This window comes from Juglans microcarpa x Juglans regia, chromosome 6D (assembly GCF_004785595.1).
Source record: "Juglans microcarpa x Juglans regia isolate MS1-56 chromosome 6D, Jm3101_v1.0, whole genome shotgun sequence".
Taxonomy (NCBI): Eukaryota; Viridiplantae; Streptophyta; class Magnoliopsida; order Fagales; family Juglandaceae; genus Juglans; species Juglans microcarpa x Juglans regia.
The window spans coordinates 4,303,969-4,318,091 of NC_054604.1; the positions used below are offsets into that span (position 1 = coordinate 4,303,969).

At 34.0% G+C, this 14,123-nt stretch overlaps 1 protein-coding gene and 1 pseudogene across 1 annotated transcript; both read left to right on the forward strand.

Moving 5' to 3' along the window:
• The first annotated feature begins 269 nt into the window (after positions 1-269).
• Positions 270-2,532, forward strand: LOC121234612 (annotated as a pseudogene).
• Positions 2,533-8,622: 6,090 nt separating this feature from the next.
• LOC121235816 lies at positions 8,623-10,413 on the forward strand. The gene is made up of 2 exons (XM_041132240.1): positions 8,623-9,685; positions 9,833-10,413. Exons 1-2 carry the CDS (start codon positions 8,888-8,890, stop codon positions 9,986-9,988), a joined length of 954 nt encoding a protein of 317 aa, XP_040988174.1. The 5' UTR covers positions 8,623-8,887; the 3' UTR covers positions 9,989-10,413.
• The last annotated feature ends 3,710 nt before the right edge of the window (positions 10,414-14,123 follow it).

A 14,123-nucleotide genomic window follows, 5' to 3' on the forward strand; every position in this document is an offset into this window, starting at 1 on the left:
CTCCAAATGAAGCAAGCGGCTCCTCTAGTTTTCTTGTAAGTCAGGGGCTTGTCATTCCAAATAGAGCAAAGTCAAAACTGCATATAGGGAAAACAACATGCAGCCTTGATCCACAATTTACGCCACCTAATTTTCTTCTAGCTGTCTCAATAAAGTCGCATTACTATGATCATCTAGCTCTCCCAACATCATTTTCCTTTATCTCTTTTCTCTCCGTTTCCTGATTTCTTTTTTCATTTTTTCGGTGTGTTTTTGAATTAATAGATGAGATGGTAAGACCTCCTTGCTGCAACAAGCTGAACCTTAAAAGGGGTCTCTGGACAGCACATGAAGATGCAAAGATGCTTGCATATGTCTCAAAGCATGGCAAATGTAACTGGACAGATGTTCCTAAAAAAAACAGGTTAGTTCAATATTATAGGTTTGGATCAGATGTACATGGTTTGTAAATGGACAAGTTATGACCGATTGTTGTTTCACTCATTGTTTTGATACTGTATGTGAGGAGGTTTGACAGGAATTGAAAGATGCGGGAAAAGCTGTGGCTGCAGGCTAAGATGGACTAATTACCTGAGGCCTGACCTTAAGCATGACAGCTTCACTCTCATGCATGCTGTTCCATTGCACAGAATAGAATATCATAATATTCTTTTCAGAATTTAATTAATTTGGAAGAAATGCTCTGTCCCAAAGCGTACCATATGCATTCCCTTGTAGCTCCTAAGTCCTTCATATGCTTTCCAACACTTATCACCCGTATAAGTCCTTCATATGCTTCATATGCTTTCCAACACTTATCACCCGTATAAACTCCTTTTTTTTGGTGGGGTGGGGGGATGAGATGGTTTCTCATTGCTGCAGTGAGACCCTTTTACTTTTCAATACTTCCATTTGCAATTATATGGCATATCTATAAATCATAATTTATAATCATCTCATAATTAATTTTCATATTTCAAAACCCACTTTGCCACTCTTCTACTTATGATGTCTCCACCAGCTGCTCTAAATTGGGTTCTGGGTGCCCAACATAGCTTGAGTGCAAGGTTAACTATATGTATATTATAAGCTCCCAAGCACCAGACCCTTGGAAGTCAGTTTTGAAGGATGAGCTTTTATCTAAGCGTCTCACATGGCTTCGGTGTAAACTTAATTGTGTGCGCGTGTGTGTAGCCTTCCAAGCACCCTCCTCTTGCAAGCTAGTTTTCAAGTGCGAGTTTTTTCTGAAGGTCTGTATTGTTCATATCGCTCAGGTTGTATGAGCAGTTTTGGTCTTGTCAACTGTGATGATAATTTATCAATACATTTCACCAGAATCTTAGGCACAGAAAAAAGCCTATCCAAAATGTCACATCCTTCGTGGTGAGAGCTTGCTGCATACAACTATTCTGCATTGGGTATAGATTGAGAGAGGAGAAAATCTATTTAGAAGTCTTATTTTATACACACCCAACACATGTGGAAGCTTTCCACATCAACTATACTAAAATATGATTGGTGTTTGGGTTTTTATAAAGTTATAATAGGTCACCATAAATGATATGCTAACACACCGGCTTATTAATAGCAAACTTCTTGATAGAAAGTTGTCATTTCTCAGAAGATCATAACAAACACAAGTGACAGCCATTGTAATTGTCTGCTTTCTGTTTCTCTCTCTCTCTCTCTCTCTCTCTCTCTCATGGATTATGTCATGTACAAGTGGTCCATAACAGCGCAACAACTTCCTGGGAGAACAGACAGCGATGTTAAGAACCACTGGAACACCAGGTTAAGAAAGAAGCTTTCTGAAACGGGAATCGATCCTGTTACTCATAAGCCTCTCTCTCAAATACTTGTTGACTATGGAAACATTGGTGGCCTGCGGACATCTGAGACCAGAACTAGCTCTCTCAATAAAGATTTGAAGAATGCAATTGTGCTGAAATCAGAACCATATCCATCCCCACCACAAGGATTCCCAAACATCAACATCCAAGTGATGCACTCGACTACATCACCTCAAACAGAACCAACCCGAGATACCTTTCTGAATAACAATGAAACTAACAACCACCATTTTGATCTTCTCGCCGAGCTCCAAGCTATAAAGTTGGTCAAGGAAGCCTCAAATTGCAGCAACAACATCACCTTCCCACCACCAATCTTTGTCGAAGAGTCATTGTCGTCTTCATCATCTCCTACTGTTCCACTGCAGCACAAGAGAAGTCAACCCTAGACTTAATCTGGCACGACTTTCTTCTTGACGATGCATTTCTACCAGCTGATCCTCTTGAACAAGAAATCATGGCTGACCATTCATCGAAGGAATCTGCAAGCCAAAAACACGATGTGATACCTCAAAATGAGACCAATAAGGAGGCTGCTATACAAGAATGTTTGGAAGCTAAAGCAATAGATTGTGCAGTCCTAAGCGATTACTTTCAACCTCCATCTTCCTCTGACATATCTTTTGTAGATGCCATGCTAGATCAAGAATATCAAATGTTGTTAGACTTCCCATACCTTTTGAAGGAGCCATTCTACTGCTAAGTTCCCTCCAAGTTCATGGCATTGAAACTATAGCATTAGAAATATAATAGGTAGACAGTAAGGACTCTTTTTAAACCTTTTCAGGGTTCAGGGCAGCCACTTTAGCAGTGTGTGAAAACTATAAGGATTTCTAGCAGTCTACTCACAATGCAAAATTCTTCCCACAAGAGCAGTTATTTGGTTAAAAACAATGAGTATATTGTATCCGCAGGTTCAAGAAGGTAGGGTTGTAAATCGGGGCAGCTTGAGCTGAGTTGGTCCCATGCTAATATAAGCTCTTCTCGGATATTAAGCGCTCACTTTAAGCAAGCTCATCCTTTTCAAACTTTTAGGACCTCATGATTGGCCCAAGTTCTGACTTTTCTGAAATTGAAGAATGGAAACAATAACAGAACAAAATCATAATGTTTGAGAGCATCAAATGAGTTATAGCTCAAGCACCACTTTTTTCCCAATGTAAGAAGAGATAGGTGGGTGAACTACCATTGAAAAAAGGTTATTTGTTGATGGTACTTGAAACTACTCTTAAATGAGTAGTATTATACTATTATCTGATGGACATCATGTAGAGTGTACACCTGGTGTATGTTACATGCATGCAGGTTTCTGTAATAATATATTTGGAAGCGTGGCTAAGTGAGAAAATAAGGCATCTTGGATTAAAAAAAAAAAAAAAAAAGCTTGGAGAAAAAAATGAGTTTCAGAATTCAGGCTAGTTCTTCATCTAGGACCTTGAGTTGTCAACTCGTGTGTTTCCCTGTAGAAATTATGAGTTTCTGAATTTCCAAGCTTGCAAAAGGCAACGAGGAAGAATATCTTGAATTAAACTCGAAGAGGTTTAACTTTTGCACTTTTGTACATACATGATCAGGAATCTCGGATCCATATTTTGATCTGCAAAAGTATGTATTGGTGCGGCACTCCGGATGAATGACTTGAGAGAGTATTGTTTGGTCTCTGTTCAGACCCTCACGCTTCACTCCAACAGAGCACCTGGGGAATCCCATCAACCAGCCCACACTGTCTGCATCATGAACAAATTACATTGCATCCTCTCCTTCCCCTGCAGCATCTGGTGGCAGTAAATCTGCTTTTAGAGATGCTCCTCAGCTGCCATGTTCGTGGAATCAGAAGTTATGCCATCAACATACATAATGTGACATCAAGCTCTATCATGTTCCCTCTGAGGTATGTAATCTTCTGATGGAGCAATGCTGCCATGTCTGCTCCAGTTCTGATTGATCCAGCACCTCTTTTTCTTTGTTTTGATTGACCAGCAGAGTCAGTCTTGCTGTCTCACCCCTGGAATCAAGAATATCAAAAACATACATTTCACATAATCCTTTGGGTCTTGAGTGGAAGAGTCTTTTTCCAATTACCATCCTTCTTTCAGATAAATGGCAGATTTTACTTAAATACAAGTGATAATTTTAAGACACGATTCGGATGGAATTTAATGTCCCAAGTGACGCGACATATATGACACTGTTATACTTTTAATGCTGCATCAGCCTGCTTTGTTTTCGCACGAATCGATTTGAGATTAAAATTAAAAATTAAATAAAATATTATTAGAATATATTTTTTTAATATTATTTTTATTTTAAAATTTAAAAAAAATTAATTTTTTTTATTTTATTTAATATAAAAATTTAAAATAAATTATAATGAATAAATGCTTCTAACCGCCTAAGATTATATAATCATAACTCGCTAATTTTGTTAGAATAATGGTTAATAAGAGAAGTGGTTTCTTATTAAAACTCCTACTTTGATTGGAAGTGCAATTGCAATTGAAAAAGGAAATCGGTCCTCTCTCTACTCGATAAAGAGTAATGCTACTCATTATTTCAATTTCTATCATCCTCTCATCGTCATATGATATGGTATTAGATGATTGAAGATTATTTATTATATTTTACTTGTGAATCTATCATTTAATGTCACATCATGAGATGATGAGAAAATAAATAATGAATAAATTTTTCCCTCTATAAATATATGCATGCATATGCCTATCAGATTGTGTATTCAAATTATTAAGTGAGAGAAACAGTTTTTTAGTGTTTTTCAGATCTATAGTAGAGAAGAGTTGTGGTTATGGATTTCGGTATGCTTTTTATACATATTTTAATTTATTGGGAATTATGAGAGTCAAAATCCTAAACGTATTTTACAATATTAAATAGATTATTTATTTCATGTAAACTTACCGACTCATCATTCTTTGTTGGGCTTGAATCAGAAGCTTATCAAAATGTTTTGATGGAAAAGAGTTAAGAATGTAATGTTATTGCATTGGATTTGGGGGCAAAAAAAAAATTATGTTATGTTTATTAGTGTTAAGAATATAATACAAATAATTAAATTTATTTCTTTAAATTTTGAGATAAATGGTGATTGTAAATGGTATCAAAACAAGAGTTCTGAATTCTAATCCTTATTTTAGACTCTATCATATCTAATTAACACATTAATTAAGAAGAAGTCTAACTACACGAATAAAGAGTGATAAAAATATAATACAAATGAATAACTCGTTTAGATTCGGAAAATGTTTCATCTCATTTCATCTCAGTTATCATTACAATTTTATCAAATTTTCACACAAAATATAATAAACAATTCAACTTTTTCAAATCTCAAAACAATAATAATATTAAAAAATAATATGTTAACAATATTTTTTTTAATTTTCATTTTTCATCTAAAATTATCTAATTTCTAGATCCAAGCCAACACTAAATCTCATCGTCCTCCTAAGTTTTGATAGACAAGTGCTTTTTTTTTTTTTAATTTGACAAGTGCTTATTTCAAGATGAATAAATGATAAGGTTATTACCCTCTTACTATCTATTTATTACTCTTTTTGTATTTGATTTTTTTTTAAATTTTAAATTTTATTTAATGGTTAAGAAAATGACTATTAGTAAAATTATATATATTTTTAATTTTTTCTTAGTGATTAAGGATGTTAAAAAAAATACTTAAGAGAGTAGTAAAAAAGGGCAGTGGTTTTTTTATTTTTTAATATTTTCTTTTAAGTATTTTTTTAACATCTTTAATCATTAAGAAAAAATTAAAAAATATATAAATTTATTAATATTTATTTTTTTAATCATTAAGTAAAATAAAAAAATTTAAAAATTTAAATATAAAAAAATAATCAATAAATAGTAGAATAATAACCTATCATTATTCTTTATATATATATATATATATATATATATATATATATAACCCTATCATCAAAGATTAGCAAACTCTTTCTGCAGATTTTGTGGAATCTAATGTAGAGGTGACATAACATGTTCTTGTCTTAGTATAGAAAAGTGGTTTTGCTTCTTTTGATGCATGTCCTTTTGCTGATATTCTTGCGTGCAGCTGCAGCTCTTTCATTAATAAATCTCTGGCATTTTTTAAACCGAACGAAGTGAGATGGCCTCTCGAAAATCGGCATGAAAGGACATACGGAAATAAGTATAATTAAGGAAATTCGAGAGACGCTTGTGGATAATACATGTTAGTTACTTCATGCTTCTTTGGCATATATGCCCGAGCGAGAGAGAGAGAGAGACAAACAGAGCTGAGGATTACAGAAAAAAATATTAAAGAATAATAATAATTTATTAGTGTGATAAAGATTGAAAATAAAAAAAAAAACAGAAAAGAATGCGTATGAATATTGTTAATGCCTAATATCAGCGCAACAAGAGAAAGAAATATTAATTTTTGAGTCGCTACGACGATTCGAGTTTTGATCGGTGCGATTTAGAGCTTTTGACGGTGGTTTGGTGTCCATGCATATACCAATAATAGTGAATAGAAAATAAATATAAAGAAAATAAATAGAAAAAGATACAGATTTACGTGATTTGATATAATGCTTAAGTATACAAGACGTTTGAAAAGAAAAAATCTACTATAATATATTTGTTTCATAGTCTCTCATTCTTGATGTACAATAAAGATCAAAGGTCTATCTTCTTATGGTGGCCATGTCGTTGGAGTCTATGTTGTCAGGTTGAAGAAGTTGAAGCCATAGTCTGGCCCAAAAGTCGTCTTGAGGAAGCTCTCGAAAGTGGTCTAGTCTCTTCCCTTTATCCTTTGTCCCTTACTTTCTTTATGTTACATCCTCTTTTCTTTACCTCACATCTCATATTTTTTCTCTTGACACATTTTCTTTCTTAAGACTTTTGTCCTCTCATTCATTCTCTCTTTCTTCCCTCTTGATGAGTCCTCCCATCTTGGACTGGGCTTAGATACCCATTATCGGTTTGAAATATTTTATCCCCTCCAAATTATATAGTCAATGTGATCAATTAAGGGATTGTCCCATAAGTTTCATAAATTGAAATGCTTCAAGTTCAATATTTTTCAAACAGTATCCTTATGTTAATGTTATATCATCTATTAAATAACTATAAGAAGAATTTCGGAAGAATTTACATATACGATACGAGGCCGACTTGCAAGAATGTCATTTTTTTTTCAAATGAATTATTTATTGGCAATTTACACAATTTATCTTTATCATTCTCAATCACATATTGTGATATATTAGATCTCAAGTGGGTGTTATCTAAGTGAGTGATACAAAAAGTCGCTTGAAATGTGAGAGATCATTACATGTGACTATGGATATTTAGAATGAAGAATAGTATTGCTTTTTTTTTTTTTTTTTTTTAACATATTATTAGAAGGAAAATTATAGATATATAATCTTTCTTACAATTTTTTATACAATTATGTTTTAAATGATAAATATTTTTGTAAAATAATGTATAAAATAACATCATTTAACATAAATATTCTCAATTTAAAATATAGTTGTAGAAATGATTGTTAGAAAGATCAAGACCTTTTCAAAAGGCCTTATAAACTTTAGCCTCAATTGATATTTAGGTCCCGTTTAGATATAAGAAGTGTTTCGTCTCATCTTATTTAATTATTATAATTTTCTTAAATTTTCATATAAAATATAATAAATAATTCAACTTTTTCAAATCTTAAAATAATAATAATATTAAAAAATAATATTTTAACAACATTTTATTCAACTTTCAACTCTCATCTCAATTCACTATTCAGACGAACACCTTAGTCTCAAACAATCTAGAATGAAATCTTAAATTCTTAATAGGGTGCAAATTGAGCGTTTGATCATTTGGTTTATAATTTAAAAAATATGATAACTTATGAATGAAAAATGTAATTTCCCTTTAATTAATGATAGTGTGTAGGAGACCTAGAAATCACGCATCATAAAATCAAATTTAGATTTCTTAAAGACATATCCCACAATATTTATTAAATATTTACTATTGTTGGGAAAAATTCACTTGAAAGGCCACCCCCTTTTACGTCTACTTCTCTCTCACTCTAAAACCAAGCTCGCTCGATATCCCAACACTGAAAAGCTAAATTCATACAAATCAATTACAGCTCACACAGTAGAAGTTACCAATTCTATCAGAAAAGTAGAGCTTTTTTAGGATAAGACCATTCCATGAACATGCTCTTCTTTCACGACAAAGAGCACCTCCTCTTTTCAAATTTAGGCAGCAAAATCCCGCATTCATCACTATTCGTGTAGAGATTACATGTGCTCGAGCAATTATCAGGACAACTTTTTGGATACCCTGATTTGGATTATAATGCTTTAAGATTTTTGAAGAGAAATTATTATCTCACTTACAACTCTTTTACAAATAAAATTAGAGTCATGCCAAAGCCTAGCGCACCGTCAGCTTTGACCGTTGGATGTATTTGTTATTATAAAATTAATTTTTTTTATCTTTTTTTTTAGATTTTTTTAATATATTTATATATTTTTTTAAAAAAAAAATATATATCAATACCTGAAAAATTATTTTCTTAATTATTAAGTAAAAAAATTAAAAAAAATGAGCGGTCAAAATAAAGAGACAAATTCAGTCGATATATTATAATTTTTCATAAAATTAATGCAATACACACGTCACTTTATTTAAAATAGATTTTATTATTAAAAAATAAAAAAAAATTATAAATTGATCATCTTTCTAGCGGATTCAGATCTGAGGGCACTAAAATGTGGAAAATGCAAACCGAAACAAAAGAGCTAAGAACAGATCCAAGTCAACGGTCAAACATACAAACACGAAAAACCTCAAACCATGTCCTCCGCTCTCGGCGCATCGTAGAACAAAGCAAAGCATTGGATCTTATCAAAGGCACCACACAAAAGAAGTCCGTATCCAATGAACCCCACCAATGCCCATTAGCCAACACCTGCGCACACTCTCTCCTCCCCAGATCAGATGCCCAAACCCTTCCTTCTTCTTCCCATCTCCTTTCACTTTTCCCCACCAACATGGCTCACCATATCTCCCAAAGGCGCAACTTAGCAAACCCAGAACCCAAGCCCTTCATGGATCCCACTCTCAAAAAACAATATCCCAAACCCACCACCCCCAACCCAACTTCTCACCTCCAGATTAGAGCAAACCCGGATCCCCCCGTACTCTCTAACTCTAAATCCTCCTCTTTCATGCCCCACAACTTCTCAAGGTTAAACCCTTATCACAAAGTCCGGGCATCCCGAAAGCCCGCTAATACTCAGCCGCCTCCAACTCTTGTAGATGTCCCTTTGCAAGCGAAAGCCATGACAACTTCTGCCATGTGGGATTCCTCCAAGTTTCTACTTACCAGACGAAACCATCAGAGCAGAACTATTGCTCCAAGACTGGCAGGAGAAGGAGAGGGCAAATCAACAAAGGAAGTTTCTGAAGAGAAGTCCAAGAAATCATCCAAAGAATTGGATAAGAAGAAGGTTCACAAGGTGAAAGTGAATGAGAAAAGGAGAGAACCTCGTGAAGGGCTTGATGTTAAGGCATTGCCAGAGAAAGTGAAGGATATAGAACCGAAGGATCTTCTGGATGGGCATGATATTAACAGACTGTCGGTTTCATTAACTCTCAGAGGCGGCAGAAGGAGGTCTTTCTGTGGCTCGCAGGTTGAATTGGCAGATATCTTTGCAAGCAGTGGCGTGAAAGTGGTTGCAGTTGATATGCCACCGTTTATGCAGATCCATGTTACGGATTGTGCAAGAAAGGCTTATGATAGTATGGAAAAGTTCACTTCCAAAACCCTTGCCTGCACTATGAAGAAGGTAATTGTTATTGCACGGCAATTATTTCATATTTTGATTAAGAAAAATGTTTATCAAGTTGAGGTTTTTCTTTATTTCTGATGTGGGTCTGCGCAATTGTGATTGATCGGGAGATAAGTTGTTGTTGGGGTGGTTGTGATTTTGCAGGAATTTGATGGGGTCTATGGGCCAGCATGGCACTGTATTGTAGGGAAAAGTTTTGGGTCATTTGTAACGCATTCAGTTGGTGGGTTTATGTACTTCTCAATGGATCAAAAGTTATACATCCTCTTGTTTAAGACCACTGTACAAAGAGCAGATTGAAGTGGATGGCCAGGAACAGTTTGAAGTTAGACTATATTTAGAATATGAACTTTTGGTAGGCTAAAAGTAGCACAGTTTTCTTTGCTGCTTGTACATGGCTTTTGTTCGGGAAAGTTTGGGACAAATGGAAGTTTCTGTTTTCTTTTTGTTCAGAAGACCCTTTTAAGTGGTCTTAAAAGGCATACTTTCTTGTAATTGTTGGGGTTTGCAATAGAGAACTTGAGAACCCCATTTCTTACCGCACACGCCATAATGCCATGCCATTGAGTTCTGCTTCAAATCTTCTTGTATGTTCTCTTCATTTTCAATTTTCTTTTCCGGTTCTAATTGAGAGGAAATGATGATATTTGTTTAGAAAAGTCTGCTGAACTGAGATGAGATGTTCATGATAAAAAAAAAAAAAAAAAAGTGCTACTTTGATTTCATCACCCATTGTGATGTGGCATGAATCGGTTAGAATTGATCAAACTGGAATCCTTACCTTTTCACTCATTCTCAATAGTTACACTTTACCCACTCTTCTTGAGTCCTGAGCATACATAGGGCCACCATGTCCATCTGCAGAAGCATTAATTTAAGGAAGATGATAATTGGAGTGCGAGGAGGTCCACAGCAATAAAATCAGTTTGAATGAACACTCAATTCTTTTGACTTGATAATGTAAGCAGATGTACATGACAAAGGTAGAGATTGCAAGGGCACCACAGGTTTGTTAGCATGAGGCAGGAAAGCAATTTAGGCAGTCTCCTCCATAACTGGTCGAGCTTTAACTGATTGTACGAACGTGAAAAGACCATATTAACATTGTGCTTGGGAATGGCATTCCCCAGAACAAGAATAGGCTCAATTTTCATCTCCAAAAGCAACCTGTAAAAAACTAATGCTTCCCCAGTTGCTCAAAGTGGGATCCTCCCATCCACGAATGGACGTGATCGAGGACCCCACCACAAAACCTCTTTGTCAGTCCTAGAGGGTCCCCTAAATTGTTTTAACTTTCTTGGGGTGATCATTTGCTTGGACGGCTGGGGTCTCATCTCTGATACCGAGGGAACTTTAGCTGTAGGACATGCGGCTAGGTCCCTATGTAGATATCCAAGTCCTCCATGAAGGACCGGCTCCTGATCATTTGCTTGGAAGGCTACTAATCGGGACACATTATCAAGGACCCATAGCATTTTCCATATATATATATAACGGTAAACACATCACTTTTCACAACATTATATGTAACAATATTTTAAAAAGAATAATATTTTTATAAACTAACTTATAAAAATAACATCATTTTATCAAAATATCTTTATTTTATAATATATATTGTGAAATATATTGTCTGGATATCATTACTCTAACGTGACATGTTAGATGTATTTTACAATTTATGTCTCATTTAGATAGTGAAATTATTTTATCTTATCTCATCATTACAATTTTATTAAATTTTTATAAAAAATATAATAAATAATTCAACTTTTTAAATTCTAAAATAATAATAATATTAAAAAAATATTTTAAAAATATTTTATTTATCTTTTATTTAAAATCATTTTATTTTATATACTATCCAAACAGAGCTTAATGTATCGCTAAATCACGAGTTTTAGTTTGTGAGAACTTTTTAAGGAGATGAACTTATCACTTGTCAGTATTTTCAATTGGCCTAATCATGAAGTGATTTTCCAACTAATCTTCTTGGTAATTGTCTTAGTCCTTTTTGTAAGATTGGATCGTCACACTCTTCTTGGCTTCAAATTTATTTGATGAAACGAATCAGGTACTGTGGAAAAAGTTCTTTTTTTTTTTCTTGACTGATTCTGTTATATTATTCACTGCTTTTGTAGGTGCCATGATTTTAATGTTTTATTTGTCTCAAGTTTTTTGGGTCGACCATGTTTTTGCGCGTGACATTGTACTTTTCCAAGCTAAATAACTTGAGTTTACTTCTCAAAACGTTTTTAGTTATTTAAAAAAAAAATTAAATTAGACTTACTTGCAATAAATTCAGTGAGATCTTTATTTATTTATTTATTTTATTTTTACTGTGCTATGAATTATTTGAAAGATGTGTGACTTTTATTTTTGAAAAATAAAACAATTGCTGGCCTAAACTGCCAGGCCAGCCCCATTGTTCATTTACTAAACAAAGCATTTTTCGGCCCTGCAAGGCTATTAAAATTTAAAGTTCCGTTTAGATTGAGAGTTGTAATCTCAATCTATCTTATTTTATTATTATAATTTTTATAAATTTTTATATAAAATATAATAAATAATTCAATTTTTTCAATCTCAAAACAATAATAATATTTAAAACTAATATTTTAACTAGGGCTGTGCATAAAAGACCCTAAATCCGATCCGTCCGTAATATCCGACATGGCCCACCCGACTTTATACGGGTTCATCGGGTCTAAATCTCATACGGGTTTAAACATCCTAGTATCCGTCGAAACCGATCATCGAAAACATCTCCTTTCTTCTCGAACCACTGCAACGAAAATCTGATTTGCAACTTGAGAACCAAATATGATCTACAACTAAGTTTAAACCTCTGTTGCTTCTCCACCTTGTGTCAAAATCTAAACTCTCTCACTCGGCAGTACTTCTCCATCTTCTCCATTTGCACACTCTTCTGCTTAACTCTTGACTTTTCTTGCCTAATTTGAGTATCAACAGTTCTTTTATACTTGGGTTTAAAGAGGACAAAAACCAGGATGCTTCTCAAGCACAATTAGGACTGGTGGTTTTGTTAGGGTTCTGAATATATGAGAATGATGAAAATGTATTGTGTTTGTATATTGTAAGAACAGAGTGCTGGAAATGGAAATAGAATAGAGTGCTACGGGATCTTTGAGGGTCCCTACTTCCCTTCACGAACTGCCCAGACCACCCTCCACCATTTCCCTTCCGATCTAAGCCCATAACAGGTTCACAAGAAAACTGCATCAATTTTATGCTTGATCACTGTCAAGAATGAAGATAAGTTGGAGTTTAGCAAGATCTTCGGCTCTGTAATTTGTTCTCGAGTGTTTAAAAAAAAAAAAAATTCAAGCGCGCCTAGACCAGATGAATGATAATTAGTGAACCCTTCCCGGCCTCCAGGTTACGCCTCAAGTTGCGATTTCGTCACGATTCTCTTTGTTTTGTGTTGATCATCCCATAAAGTTTAATGAAGCCCCCAGAGAATCTCAGTTATGCCCAGACCCTGAGATCCTGATTCTCTACGTTTGATTTCTGGTACAGATACCTGGGTTGTCTCCTGCGTTAGGGAAAAGGGAAAGTGTCATCGTCCACGCTTTTTGCCCTCCATTGGAAAGAACGGGGAGAAGCAGAACGGTTTCGACTCGACTCGACTTGACTTGACCCCATTTTCATGGGTCGGGTCGGTTCGAGTTGTAGTGCTTTTAGCGCGAGTCGGGTCGGACCAAAAATTGGTTCGAACGGATTGGTGTGCAGGCCTAATTTTAACAATATTTTATTCAATTTTTAATGTTCATCTCAACTCATCTCATCTCAATTCACTATCCAAACCTAACTTGTATCTGTAATCGAGCTCTAGTGTACTTTTCCTACCTGAAAATATATTGTGCGACACAAAAAAAAAAAAAATTGAAATTATAGTAAAATTACATGAAATACAAAATTGTATTTATTTTTTGGGTTTGTAAAATAAACTAACGTAGAAAAATTACAATACATGCAATTATATATGGGTAGACTTATCTTGACTTGTTAATGTGGGAGACGTTAATGTTTATTCTGCATAATGATGCTTCCTTCTTTGGTAGGTTTTATCTTAAAAAGAACATCATGCCAATTGCCAATTGCCAAATGCCAATGGTCCTTCCAAAAGGCACTTTAATTCAACATGGATTTGGGGGCTAGACATATACATATACATATACATGTATATATATATATGTTCATGTAGATCAAAACAGACTGATGTTGTCTCATAATTTTTATTGACCAATTAGTAATAATATTTAGAAAAAAGATATTTATAATTATAAATTGTATAACTGTCGTATAATTATTTTGAAAAAATAAATAAAATATAAAATTTATATAAAAAAAATTAAAATTTTAATAATAAATCTCACTTCCTTTTAAAATAATTATGTTTACGAATTTTATA

Bases quoted from the DNA above. Each gene is read 5' to 3' on its own strand.
- LOC121235816 (XM_041132240.1), top strand. From the start codon at position 8,888: ATGGCTCACCATATCTCCCAAAGGCGCAACTTAGCAAACCCAGAACCC. The intron at 9,686-9,832 runs GTAATTGTTATT...GTGATTTTGCAG, and splicing joins TTGCCTGCACTATGAAGAAG to GAATTTGATGGGGTCTATGG.